The 12,721-nt window shown below is 42.8% G+C and overlaps 1 protein-coding gene across 7 annotated transcripts in view; it reads right to left on the reverse strand.

The window, feature by feature from the left end:
• The window catches only part of LOC115141828 (bridge-like lipid transfer protein family member 2), a 29,255-nt gene extending 16,594 nt beyond the window's left edge, over positions 1–12,661 (reverse strand). For 2 of the 7 annotated variants that reach the window (XM_029681065.2, XM_029681070.2), the window contains exons 1-16: positions 11,534–12,661; positions 8,707–8,833; positions 5,528–5,577; positions 5,234–5,378; positions 5,021–5,139; positions 4,849–4,909; positions 4,550–4,736; positions 4,292–4,415; positions 4,054–4,178; positions 3,826–3,893; positions 3,533–3,669; positions 3,170–3,324; positions 2,472–2,686; positions 1,909–2,206; positions 1,530–1,735; positions 346–1,423 (exon numbers count right to left, since the gene is read on the reverse strand). In XM_029681065.2, coding sequence (XP_029536925.1) covers positions 346–1,423; positions 1,530–1,735; positions 1,909–2,206; positions 2,472–2,686; positions 3,170–3,324; positions 3,533–3,669; positions 3,826–3,893; positions 4,054–4,178; positions 4,292–4,415; positions 4,550–4,736; positions 4,849–4,909; positions 5,021–5,139; positions 5,234–5,378; positions 5,528–5,577; positions 8,707–8,833; positions 11,534–11,601 — 3,163 coding nt within the window. In that variant the 5' untranslated portion in view covers positions 11,602–12,661. The remainder of the gene's footprint in view (positions 1–345; positions 1,424–1,529; positions 1,736–1,908; positions 2,207–2,471; positions 2,687–3,169; positions 3,325–3,532; positions 3,670–3,825; positions 3,894–4,053; positions 4,179–4,291; positions 4,416–4,549; positions 4,737–4,848; positions 4,910–5,020; positions 5,140–5,233; positions 5,379–5,527; positions 5,578–8,706; positions 8,834–11,533) is intronic. The other 5 variants (XM_065000355.1, XM_029681066.2, XM_029681069.2 and 2 more) reach the window with 5 other exon arrangements.
• Between the last annotated feature and the right edge of the window lie 60 nt (positions 12,662–12,721).

The following is a 12,721-nucleotide window of genomic DNA, read 5'->3' on the forward strand; positions in this document are numbered from 1 at the left end:
TGATGGATGCTGATAATGGGCCTCTGTAGATTATCCATAAATTAATCTTATATATATATATATTTTTTTTTTATCACCCATTTCCAGCTACAATAGTAATTTACAACATTAACAATGTCTACACTGTATTTCTGATCAATTTGATGCTATTTTAAATGGACAAAGAAAGGTGCGAATTCTTTCAAAAACAAGGACATTTCTAAGTGACCCCAAACTTTTGAACGGTAGTGTGTGTATATACAAAAATAGTATCAATATTAATAATTAACGTATGGAACAATGGTCAAATGTAGTGCACTATCAAAAGCAATAGGGTGCCATTTGGGACGCACACCCATCACTCACCTAGGAATGCAGTGAGGTTGAACGTGACTGCCCGGCACCACTGGACCACCAGGGGGAGCCCGTCTCTGGGGAAGGGGCTGACTCCGTCGATGTCTCTCAGATGCTCGCGGACGCGCTCCGGCCCATGGAAGGACTGGTCGGCCAGGGACACCAGCTCCAAGTCGGACACCGTCCAGGTCAGCAGAGACTTCCTCATGGGCGTGTTGGAGTAGAGGCGACGGGAGCGCTGGATGTAGATCTCTATGTGTTTGCGCTCTAGCGACGTATACAGCTCTTCTATCTTCCTGGCAGGCAACAGTTCTCCGTGCTGCTTCCGTAGGTCAGCCACCTTCTTGTCCAGCAGCTGGAGCCTCTTGGAGCTCTCCTTGCTCTCATCCTTCATCAGCTCGTAGTTGTCCCTCAGCTTGATCTCGAAAACGTCATCCAGGAAGACGAAAGAGAACTGACTGATCTTGAAGACCAGGTCTGGGGGCAGGCGCTGGGGGCCTGGGGTCTGACCAGGGCTGCTATGCAAGGACTTGAGCCACTTCTGAACGCTGATGAACTTGTCAAAGGTGTTGGAGAAGTTGTACTGGTAGGGGAACTCCACAGCCAGGCAGGGGCAGGTGACCACCCAGGCACGGTTGTGTCGGGTGGAGAGGAAGGGAAAGAGGTGGCGTTGGTCCAGGGCCTGATCAGGGTGTGTCTGGACCTCCAGGCCCTTGAACGAGAATATGTTGTTGCCGTCGAAGTTGAGAAACATGTGTGGAGAGCGGACGTTCATGGAGCCGGAGTGAGTGGAGAGGGACAGGGCGTCTGTGTGCAGCAGGAGGTAGTTGTGCTCTGTCACCTGGGCTGTGAAGCGGGTTCTGCCCAGTTCTACACGCACAGACAGGTCCTTGACCGTACTGTGGACTGGAGAAGTCTTAGTAGATCTACTCTCTGGAGGATCTGCTAAACTCTCGTCATTTCTTCTCTCTGTCAGGCCTAGAGAATCACACAGAGTATGCCAGCAACCCAGGCTCTCTGTCACGTGGTGATATAAAAACATGTGGTCTGATGGCGTCCACTGCACTGCCAGCTCCTCTTCACACTGGACCTGCACAAGGGAAGAGGACAAGGCATGTGAACTTATCTGAATAACACAATCAGGAAGAAGGAATAGGCCTGATGGACTGACGGTAGGAAGAGTAACTGTAAGCTACCTCCACGTTCCCGGTGGCGACGTGGTAGCAGATGGCCAGGGTGGAGAGGCTGAGGACAGGGTTGGGGGTTTGGGCTGAGGGACAGCAGGGCTCCATGGTCTCTGTGAGAGCCTTCACTACACATAGACGTACACCCTGGACAGACAATGTGGAGCTTTCCGCCGAGCCTTGGGCCTTCACTTTGTCCACCCGCAAAGACACAGCTCCTAACACAAAACAGGAGCCAATTACCATACAGAATGTAGGCCTAGCTGGAGATGGAGATTAAGCGTCCATCCAAAATGGCACCCTATATAGTGCGCTAATTATGACCAGGGGCCATAATATAGGGGATAGGGTGCCGTTTGGGACGCATCCCTAAATAACACTTTTAACTTACCTGCTACATTAGAGAGTGTGAACACATTGACATCCTCCAGGTTACACTCAATCTTAAAATAAAAGGCGCCCTGACTGGGGGAGGTTGTCCCATCAACAAGGGCAGGAACAGGCACCACATCTGGCTGCTCTGAGGCCTCCAGCTTCCTGCCATTGGCCAGGTTACAGAGGGCCAATAGGCGGGACAGGCACATGGCACAGGTCTCGGAAACCTCCAGCTGTAGGCCCTTCAGATTGGACTCCACACTCACACTCTCAGAATGACTACTGGACTCACTCTGGGGCTTGTTGAAGCTCCCCTGGGGGGACAGAGACAGCAAATATAAATAATGTAATATTGGTCAAATACTAATCAGGGCTGTGATCATCAGGTCAACACAGTAAATTAGGAAAAGTATGTTATTAGCTTAGAGGTAGGTCAATTTCAATGATCTATGAATAGAGTGTAATTTCAGAAAAGTAGGATTTCCTGTAGCCTGATTTTGATTTTCTTTATCACAACATTGGAACTGAGGAAAAACCACAGGGAGTAGTAGTGAGTAACCCTAAATAGTTAATGCCTACCTTGTTGTATGCCTGCGTTACCTGCAGTGTAAGGGAGTCCAGGATGAGGGCTTCTCCCCACACATGTTTGCCAGGGGGGTGGGGGGCCTGCTGGATGTGGGACCCCTGGCCTACCCTCCACCAGAAGTGGTCCAGGGACAGAGCGAGGCGGCGGTGAACATTCTGGAACTTGAGGCTCTCTGCGTTTGTGCTGATGTCCAGGAGGTGCTGCATCTCTACATTATACATGACATATTCAGATCTACAAGATCACAAATCACATTACTATATTTTGGGATGCAATTTTAACTCAACTCACTATGTGTAGGTGTGTGATGATTCCCGTGGTGTAAAAGGATATTGCATTTAATTCCCATATTTTCAGGGATAAAGTAATTGTAGTTAATGTGTTACAGACTGACAAAAGCTGACTGCCTTACAAAAACACTTCTGATGACTTATCTAATCTATCAGGGCCGTATGTTTGGAAAGGGTTGATTCAACAGCACGCCAAGTACCATGATTAATCTCTTGAAACCGCTGCAATGTTGAACGCAGAATGAACTGAAGAAAAACACCCACTGCTCTCCATTAGCATTCCTATCATTCCTCTCCAGGCAAGACTAAACTTTGTGTTCCCACAACAACATGCTCGACCTTTAATGCAATGGGAGTATATTTTGACCATGGCCTGTGTGAGTATGTGTGTGGTGCTGTACCTGAGCTGACTGAGATGAAGCCCAGGGCGAAGGGAGGAGTGTCTCCCAGCTGGACAGAAACGTTGACATTGGACACAGAGGAGCTGATCATCACTGGGGCGTCCAGATGGGGGAAGTTCCTGTAGGACGGGAGGGTATGCAAATACTCCACTGGACTACACACCACAATACACAACAGAAACATGAAGATGAAGACAGGAGAGGAGTGTTAGTTGATTTCAGGTGGGCTCAAAATCAAAAGAAGTCATGCTTTCTGGCCAGGTTAGTAATATATGTTGGATATTGTCTTTACATCTGTTTGAAGCAATGAACTGGTGTGCTTGACATTCTCCAGTCTGGTTTGTCAGTTGAAAATGCTCATACCTCTTTCTATGAGCTTCTTTCCTATGAATAAGCTGTTTCCAAGGAAACAGGTCTAGCCAATGGGAGAACTCCTGGTGACGGTAGTGGATGATGCAGGTGTTGACTGTGACTGACCCTGAAATGTCCACTGATGTCACCTGGGGACATGAGTGGGAGATGAGCAAGAGACTTCAGATCAAACAGATTTCTTACAAGAGGTCAAATGTTAAGCATATTTACAAAGAGCTTTGATAATGCGGTGCAACTATGATAACTAGTAACCGTATCAATCAAATCCGAAGCACACCACTCACCTGCAGGACAGTCCTGAGGGTGTTAAGACAAAGGATTCTCTGTCTGCTCTGGGAGAGGAGAAGCCCATCTGTTGACACACAAACAAAGAATGGTTATTTTCCACCCTCCCAGACCCTCTCTTTCCCTTCTCTATGGCTACATCCCAAACAGCAACCTATTCCCTAGGGAATAGATTGTCGTTTGTGATGCACATCTTTCTGGTGCCCAGTGCCCAGCTCTCCACTCACCCTCCAGAAGTAGCTCCAGGCTGCTCTGAGGGAAGCTCATCTCAGGGGTGAAGCTCCTGAGGGGCAGCTGCTCGTCCTCACGTCCGTATCCCACCTTCAGAGACTTTAGGGTCCAGTTCAAGTGTCTGGATGATTCAGATATACAGTCAGAGGAAAAAGAAAATTACATTGTGCCTTTTTAAAAAAAATTTATAACAAAAACACATGATTCATACCAACTCTGTTCCCTATGACTCACCTTTTCTGGCTGTGCATGGACAGGGTTATACTAGTATTCTCAAACTCCATGTTGACCTTTTGGGGCACCAGCTGATGAAACTGCTCCACTGCTTCAGTCTGGATATACTCGTCCTTTTCACATTCTAGAAGAAAATGACAACAGAGAAATGGTTGTGAATAATGCATTGCCGAATGGTTCTCAAAATCTTTTCCCTAAAGTAGTGGACTATGTAGGAAATAGGGTGCCATTGGGACACAACCCTTTGCACTTTCTCACCGTCTGCAGAGAGAGTGCTCTCCAGAGGAGGAGGTGGAAGCAGTAGCTGGCTGAGGAACAGGCCCTCGTGCAGCTCAGCAAGCAGTGTTCTCACACACAGAGCCAGTCGGCCTGGACGCAGCTCTGGCAGGCTGACATCCCCAGACAGCACCAGGCTCAGGGACACCTCTGCCAGACATGTATCCTGCTGAGCAGTGAGTTGGGACAATGCAGTGAAATACATTCTGTGAAGTAACACTTCTTTAAGATAGACCCACTTAAAAGATTGCTATGTTTACATGGTAAGAAACCCCACATACCAATCGACTGCTTTTAAGCACTTTACTGCTTAGCTGTCCAACAGAAAAGTCCCAGGCCAACCTGTTATGAAAGTTTGAGAAATTGTTATGAAGAATATGAAAATGTAAATAGTCAGGCTAAACTAAAAAGACTGATCTGTTTAGATGAAGTTAGTGTGAAGAGGTTTAATACCTTTTGCCCTGGTGGTCGAGCAGTAAGTCGATACTTGAGGTGGTCATGTACCATAAAGACTCTGACAGGGCTAGGTTTAGCACCATCACATTGATGGAGTCAATATGGAAAGACAGCAGCTGAGAGCGGAAAGACAGCAGCTGAGAGCACTGTTTTTCATGAATCATTTAATGAGTCAAATTCATATATAAACAGTTGTGTGTTTGTCCCTACCTGGGAGAGGAACCGCAGGGCTGCAGGGCTAAGGGGAACCTTCCCTGACTCTCCTCCATCACGGCTCTTAGGCGCCCGAGGTCTTAGAGGCTGCTGCAAGTCCACTCTCACTCTGGACTCGCCCACACACAAAGCCAGGCACCTCCTGAGAGAAAGAGAAGAAAAAAAGAGTTCACAACCTTGTATTGTTAAATTATTCACAGGTCCTTTCCCTCAAAGGCCAAGAAAGCTGAGAGATATGCAATTAAGATATGAGGGTATAAGATTGTATAAACATGTCTTTAAAAAACTCACGGCAGGTTCTGGTTTAAAAGTTTGCTTGAAATCCATATCCTGTCTATTTCCTGCAATAAAAACAAGGAGAAATGCACCTGGTTTACAACTGAATTGTAGTCTTACACGAGTTGAAAAAGGTTGTATATTCTACAATGTGTGACAATACACAAATAAATACCCTTCTCAATGAAGACATAGAAACAGGATTTCTAGGGATATAACGATTCGCATCGGTCCCGGATTCAAATGTTTAAGAAGCAAGTGCATTAGTATGTGGACCCCAAACCGATCCAAATGTAGCATTCAAACGTTACAAATCGCAGGATCACAAAAATGTTTTGCTCATATTAGCAACATTTTTTTCCACCTTCGGAAAATACCTCTCATATTTTGTGACAACTGATGCTTCCTCTCCTTAAGTGTCGAAACTGCATGTAACTGTGTTGAGTCATTGATCTGCAAGTCATTTTGCCTGCCGAACAACCCTAGGAAATATCAGTATCCTTGTCAAAGTGCGAACTGTGCCCAGCTTCACGTAGTGACCAACGGAGGTAGGCGCAATGTTGCCAATTTAGTGACTTTATCGCTATTATTTATTGGTACAGGCTAGCGAAAAATGCAGGTACTTTTCAGGCTGCCTTTGGGACGTTTTGCCACAGTTTCTATGCTTTTGATAGCATTTAGCGACTTTGTCACTAAATTCTGCCGCAAACGAGTGTGAAAAGAGGTCTGCGTTAAAGCCAATTTACGCTTAATCCGAAAATGTGGTTGGAAGCGTGATATGGATTGTGTAACGCAAATTTCGGCGACTCCAGATGCATGCAGAGGCCAAATTTGGCTCCGTACCACATCGCCATTCGCCCCTCAAAATGTAAAACAACGCGGAAGACCTCCGTTTAGCTCCGCATTGACATGATTGGTTGACGTTAGGTGAGGGCGAGATGTCCTGCATAAACACAAACTCCTGATATTACGCATGTGCGTGCGTGGCACCTTCAGCATTCAAATGCTAAAATTATAGACTTTATTAGTTGAGTGACAACCTATTGTCGTCTATGCACTGTTGAAAAGTGTTTAAATAATTTATTAAAACTATTTTGCAATGAACATCTACAGTATCCTCAACAGCAATCTGTAGAGTAGCACCATGGTTTAGCCAGAGCTAGTTTCTGTCCTCCTCTAGGTACATTGACTTCAATACAAAACCTATGAGGCTCATGGTTCTCACCCCCTTCCATAGACTTACACAGTAATTATGACAACTTCCAGAGGAAGTTAAATGTCCTCAGAGGCAATTCATCTTGCAGCAGTCAGAAAACATACATTACCATTCAAAAGTTTGGGGTCACTTAGAAATGTCCTTGTTTTTGAAACAAAAGCACATTTTTTGTCCGTTAAAATAACATCAAATTGATCAGAAATACAGTGTAGACATTGTTAATCTTGTAAATGACTATTGTAGCTGGAAACGGCAGATTTTTTTAATGGAATATCTACATAGGCCCATTATCAGCAACCATCACTCCTGTGTTCCAATGGCACGTTGTGTTAGCTAATCCAAGTTTATAATTTTAAAAATGCTAATTGATCAATAGAAAACCCTTTTGCCATCATGTTAGCAAAGCTGAAAACTATTGTTCTGATTTAAGAAGCAATAGAAACTGGCCTTCTTTAGACTAGTTGAGTATCTGGAGCATCTGAATTTGTGGGTTCGATTACAGGCTCAAAATGGCCAGAAACAAAGCACTTTCTTCTGAAACTCGTCAGTCTATTCGTGTTCTGAGAAATTAAGGCTATTCCATGCGAGAAATTGCCAAGAAACTGAAGATCTCATACAATGATGTGTACTACTCCCTTTACAGAACAGCGCAACCAGAATAGAACCAGAATAGAAAGAGGAGTAGGAGGCCCCGGTGCACAACTGAGCAAGAGGACAAGTACATTAGTGTCTCTAGTTTGAGAAACAGACACCTCACAAGTCCTCAACTGGCAGCTTCATTAAATAGTACCCGCAAAACACCAGTCTCAACATCAACAGTGAAGAGGCAACTCCGGGATGCTGGCCTTCTAGGCAGAGTTCCTCTGTCCAGTGCCTGTGTTCTCTTGCCCATTTTAATCTTTTCTTTTTATTGGCCAGTCTGAGATATGGATTTTTCTTGGCAACTCTTTGTAAGCCCAAAAAGACAGCTGTGGTGTCATTTCTTGGTTCTTCTCTAGTGCATAAAGACAGCTACAGATAGAGTGTACAAGGTGGAATGGAATGTGTCAATCAATGTCTGTCACCTTGATTACTCAAATTTTTCTTGACATGTACACCTACGTGGTAAACCTTCATTCAGAGGCTAGGTTGTAGAAACCGCATGATGGGTTTAGGGAAAGATTATAGTATCATGTAGTAGCCTAAACCTATCGATGTTACATTGAGCTGGGTGTATGGAATATGAATGACAGTCATCCAATATGCTGTAATAGAAATAAGGCCATGCTCATTAAAAAAATAATCATCCTCCCTCATCTTAAACGGCACTGACTGCCACTGCCTGCTGAATTGGGCTTACAATACATTTTATTTTTGTTGTTCAGGTTCACCATCAAGCAATAGTTTTGGTAGATTTGCTTTAAACAAATCAGTGTATATGGTCATTTTTAAATATACAGGGTATATCTAGTATACAGGGTATATCAAGTTGATAAATTCATAAAAGGACAGCAATCACTTTTGCGAGGTGCACTGCATGGCCAAAGCGAGGAGAAGAGAAAATCACTCAGTAAACGGTCAAAACCATTTGATTGTCAGATGGAGGTGAAATTCAAAATTGTGCTATATAGTGCCTTCAGAAAGTATTCATACCTCTTGACTTATTCCATATTTTGTTGTGTTACAGCCTGAATGCAAAATGTATTAAATAGGATTTTTTTTCCCACCCATCTACACACATCAGCAGCAGATTTGATTTAGAACGGAAAATGAATGTGTGTATGCAACAAATGTTAGTACATCTAATCGTAACGCATCGAACCAAATCGCATCGATTCGTTCTCTAATCAAACTGAATCGTTTCACACTAAAACATATCGTTCCTGTATGGTATCGGAGCACATGTACCCAGCTAGATATGTATCGGAAAGATGCACATCCCTAAATTTAATTTCATAAGCCACATGCTTTGCGTAAATGTAATGTGAACAAAGCCTACCAGAGTGTGCTGGGGCTGAAACTGGATACTTATTCCATGCACTGAAAAGAGCCCTACTGATTTGATCTTCAGCTCAGCATTCAGTGTGTTGTGGAAGAACCGTACCGCCAGGCTGCATATTAACCATCTGAAAATAACCAGAGAGAACAACATACCATGTCAAATGATTTGATAATGTCACCGATCATAAAGAAATTATACATTGAACAGACTGGAAGTCAACCGATTAATCGGAATGGCCGATTAATTAGGGCCGATTTCAAGTTTTCATACCAATCAGAAATCGGTATATTTGGGCACCGATTTCCGATTTTTTTTTTAATGTATACCTTTTATTTAACTAGCAAGTCAGTTAAGAACACATTCTTATTTTCAATGACTGCCTATGAACTGTGGGTTAAGTGCCTTGTTCAGGGGCAGAACGACAGAATTTCACCTTGTCAGCTCAGAGGTTTCAATCTTGCAACCGCACAGTTAACTAGTCCAACGCTCTAACCATTGCACTCCACGAGTAGCCTGCCTGTTATGCAAATGCAGTAGAAGCCAAGGTAAATTGCTAGCTAGCATTAAACGTATCTTATAAAAAACAATCAATCATAATCACTAGTTATAACTACTAATCCAGTTTAGCAAGCAATATTAACCAGGTGAAATTGTGTCATTTCTCTTGCGTTCATTGCAAGCAGAGTCAGGGTATATGCAACAGTTTGGGCTGCCTGGCTCATTGCGAACTAATTTGCCAGAATTTTACGTAATTATGACATACATTGAAGGTTGTGCAATGTAACAAGAATATTTAGACTTAGGGATGCCACCCGTTAAATAAAATACCGAACGGTTCCGTATTTCACTGAAATAATAAACGTTTTGTTTTCGAAATGATAGTTTCCGGATTCGATCATATTAATGACCAAAGGCTCGTATTTCTGTGTATTATTATGTTATAATTAAGTCTTATTTGATAGAGCAGTCTGACTGAGCAGCAGCAGGCCCGTAATCATTAATTCAAACAGCACTTTCGTGCGTTTTGCCAGCAGCTCTTCGCAAGCACAGCTGTTTATGACTTCTAGCCTATCAGCCTAATGGCTGGTGTAACCAATGTGAAATGGCTAGCTAGTTAGCTGGGTGTGCGCTAATACTGTTTCAAACATCACTCGCTTTTAGATTTGGAGTAGTTATTCCCCTTGCGCTGCAAGGGCCGCGGCTTTTGTGGAGCGATGGGTAACGATGCTTCGAGTGTGGCTGTTGTCGATGTGTTCCTGGTTCGAGCCCAGGTAGGGGCGAGGAGGGGGACGGAAGCTATACTGTTACACTGGCAATACTATAGTGCCTATAAGAACATCCAATAGTCAAAGGTATATGAAATACAAATGGTAGAGAGAGAAATAGTCCTATAAATACTATAATAACTACAACCTAAAACCTTTTACCTTGGAATTCTGAAGTCTCATGTTAAAAGGAACCACCAACTTTCATATGTTCTCATGTTCTGAGCAAGGAACTTAAACGTTAGCTTTTTTACATGGCACATATTACTTTCTTCTCCAACACTTTGATTTTGCATTATTTAAACCAAATTGAACATGTTGCATTATTTATTTGAGGCTAAAATGATTTTATTGATGTTTTATATTAAGTTGAAATAAGTGTAAATTCAGTATTGTTGTAATTGTCATTATTACAAACAAAAAAAATGGGCCGATTAATCGGTATTGGCTTTTTTGGGCCTCCAATAATCGGTATCGGTGGTAAAATCATAATCGGCCGACCTCTAGATCAGACACATCTTATGTCTCTCACTTCTCCATCAACAAAGTTGTGTGCATTTGTTTGCATGTCATTTTCAAATCAAATCATATTTGTTACATACACATTTTGCAGATGTTATTGCAGGTGTAGAGAAATGCTTGTGTTTCTAGCTCCAACAGTGCAGTAATACCTTACAATTCACAACAATACACACAACCTAAAAGTAAAAGAATGGAATTAAGGAATATATCAATATTAGGATGAGCAATGTCGGAGTGGCATAGACTAAAATACAGTAGAATATAATACAGTATATACTCATGAAATGTGTAAAGCAAAAATATGTCAACATTATTAAAATGACTAGTGTTCCAGTATTTCTACTTGCACATCCTCATCTGCACATATATCACACCAGTGTAAATTGCTAAAGTGTAATTACATCGCCACTATTTGCACACACTGTATACAGATTTTTCTATTGTGTTATTGACTGTACGTTTGTTGATGAAAATGTGTAGCACTGCTTTGCTTGATCTTGGCCAGGTCGCAGTTGTAAATGAGAACTTGTTCTCAACTGGCCTACCTGGTTAAATAAAGGTGAAATAAAATAAAAAATAAATAAAGTGGCCAGTGATTAAGTCTATGTATACGGGGAAGCAGCCTCTAAGGTACAGGGTTACGTAACCTGAAAGCCACCTAGATATTGAGTTCCATCAAAGGACAGGCTGGCACTTGTGTTAGTGCACAAAGATAGGGCATTGTTCTAGCCAACTCTTGCAGCAAAGCTTCAGCAGTTCAGTTGTCTGATTGCCCAAGTCATTCCCATTACAACATTTAGTGCGTTCTCTACATTCCTCAAGTCACATGAATAGTGATTTTCAGAGGTAGAAAGAATCAGGTATTCCAATTGTAAGGTATGCATAGATACTTTCTGAAAAGGGGACAGATGCATTATTTTATGATTTGGCAATAGTTGTTTTGGCATTAGAAGGAAGGTATATTAGACAGGAATATTGTGTGAAAGTGTTCTTCCCCCATGTTATGTAAATGTAAATGTTACGGCATGTTTTCTTACCTGAAGAGTAGAACAGATAGGAGCAGGAACAGGAGAAGTGCTAGTATGACGATCAGCAGGAGAGACATTTGTCCTGATGTTGACCCCTCGTTCACACCCAATGTGTGGTCATGGGGCTGGTTATTTTGATTTCAATGCCTCACGGTGGGAAATTAAGACAGCTCAGCTCCTCTTTGGAGCCCGGAGATACCTGTCATGCAGGTGCCTCGAGCTTAATGTCACGTTCTGTCTTGTTAGCTAAAGAAGTGCAATCATGGCACTATTCAATAGCTATTAAATAACATATGCCAGCTAACGCTGTCTTGTCTAGTCTGGAAAATCTGATAGCTACACTTCACTAGCTAGGTTAGCTCGCAGGGCCAGACTGGTATGCTAACGTCGTTACCGAACGTTGGCTGACACAAAAAAAGTTTGAAGGAACCGATATAGCTAGCGGGTTAGATGGAAAGCTGGAACTGGCTCACAGTTTCGAGTAGCGAGCTAGCTAACTATACTCAGATATCACTGGTCAGTCACTATTTGGTAGCTAGCTACGACGTTCGTTGGCTAGCTAAATAGCCACGTACTAGCTAGCAAAAGCGTCAATTGAAACCAATGTTGGCAAATTTGGTAGCTATCAAACAAATATAAGCCCCTTTTCAACCTCTGGTAAATCTGACGGTCTCAAATGTTCTTATCCCGTCTGGAGGGTTCTCATCCTCCTTACATTTTCAGTGGCAAAGCACCATCATATTCTAGGATTGTTGTCCACAACCGTAAACAGAGGAGCGATGAGCAGAACCAAAAAGTCAATATGGAAATGGCCAACCAATTTGTTTCCCGGAGTTCGAAACGCCTCACACTGAACCCATTCTGGATGTCTCTGGCCTAGCTACATTGCACTTATCTTTTCAATCAGTGCACACAAGTTTATTCAAAAATGATTAAATATGTTTCTCCCTCTTTATTATCACTAGAAGATGATACGAGTGAGTTGTTAGCAAAGGTTAGGCAATTCTCCCATCTTGATGAAAATGTTCATGGCACCCCCTTTTGATATAGTTCATTTTCATTTCCCCATTTGAAACAGTTCAATGAGCACAACACAGCTTCAACATCACATGATATGCATATGCCCTGTCATTTCATTGGTTTTTCAACCTGCAGCGTCTGCACCTTTTACAAACCTTGACCTACAATTTGGCAGTG

The sequence above is a fragment of the Oncorhynchus nerka genome, linkage group LG14, assembly GCF_034236695.1.
Source record: "Oncorhynchus nerka isolate Pitt River linkage group LG14, Oner_Uvic_2.0, whole genome shotgun sequence".
Lineage (NCBI taxonomy): Eukaryota > Metazoa > Chordata > Actinopteri > Salmoniformes > Salmonidae > Oncorhynchus > Oncorhynchus nerka.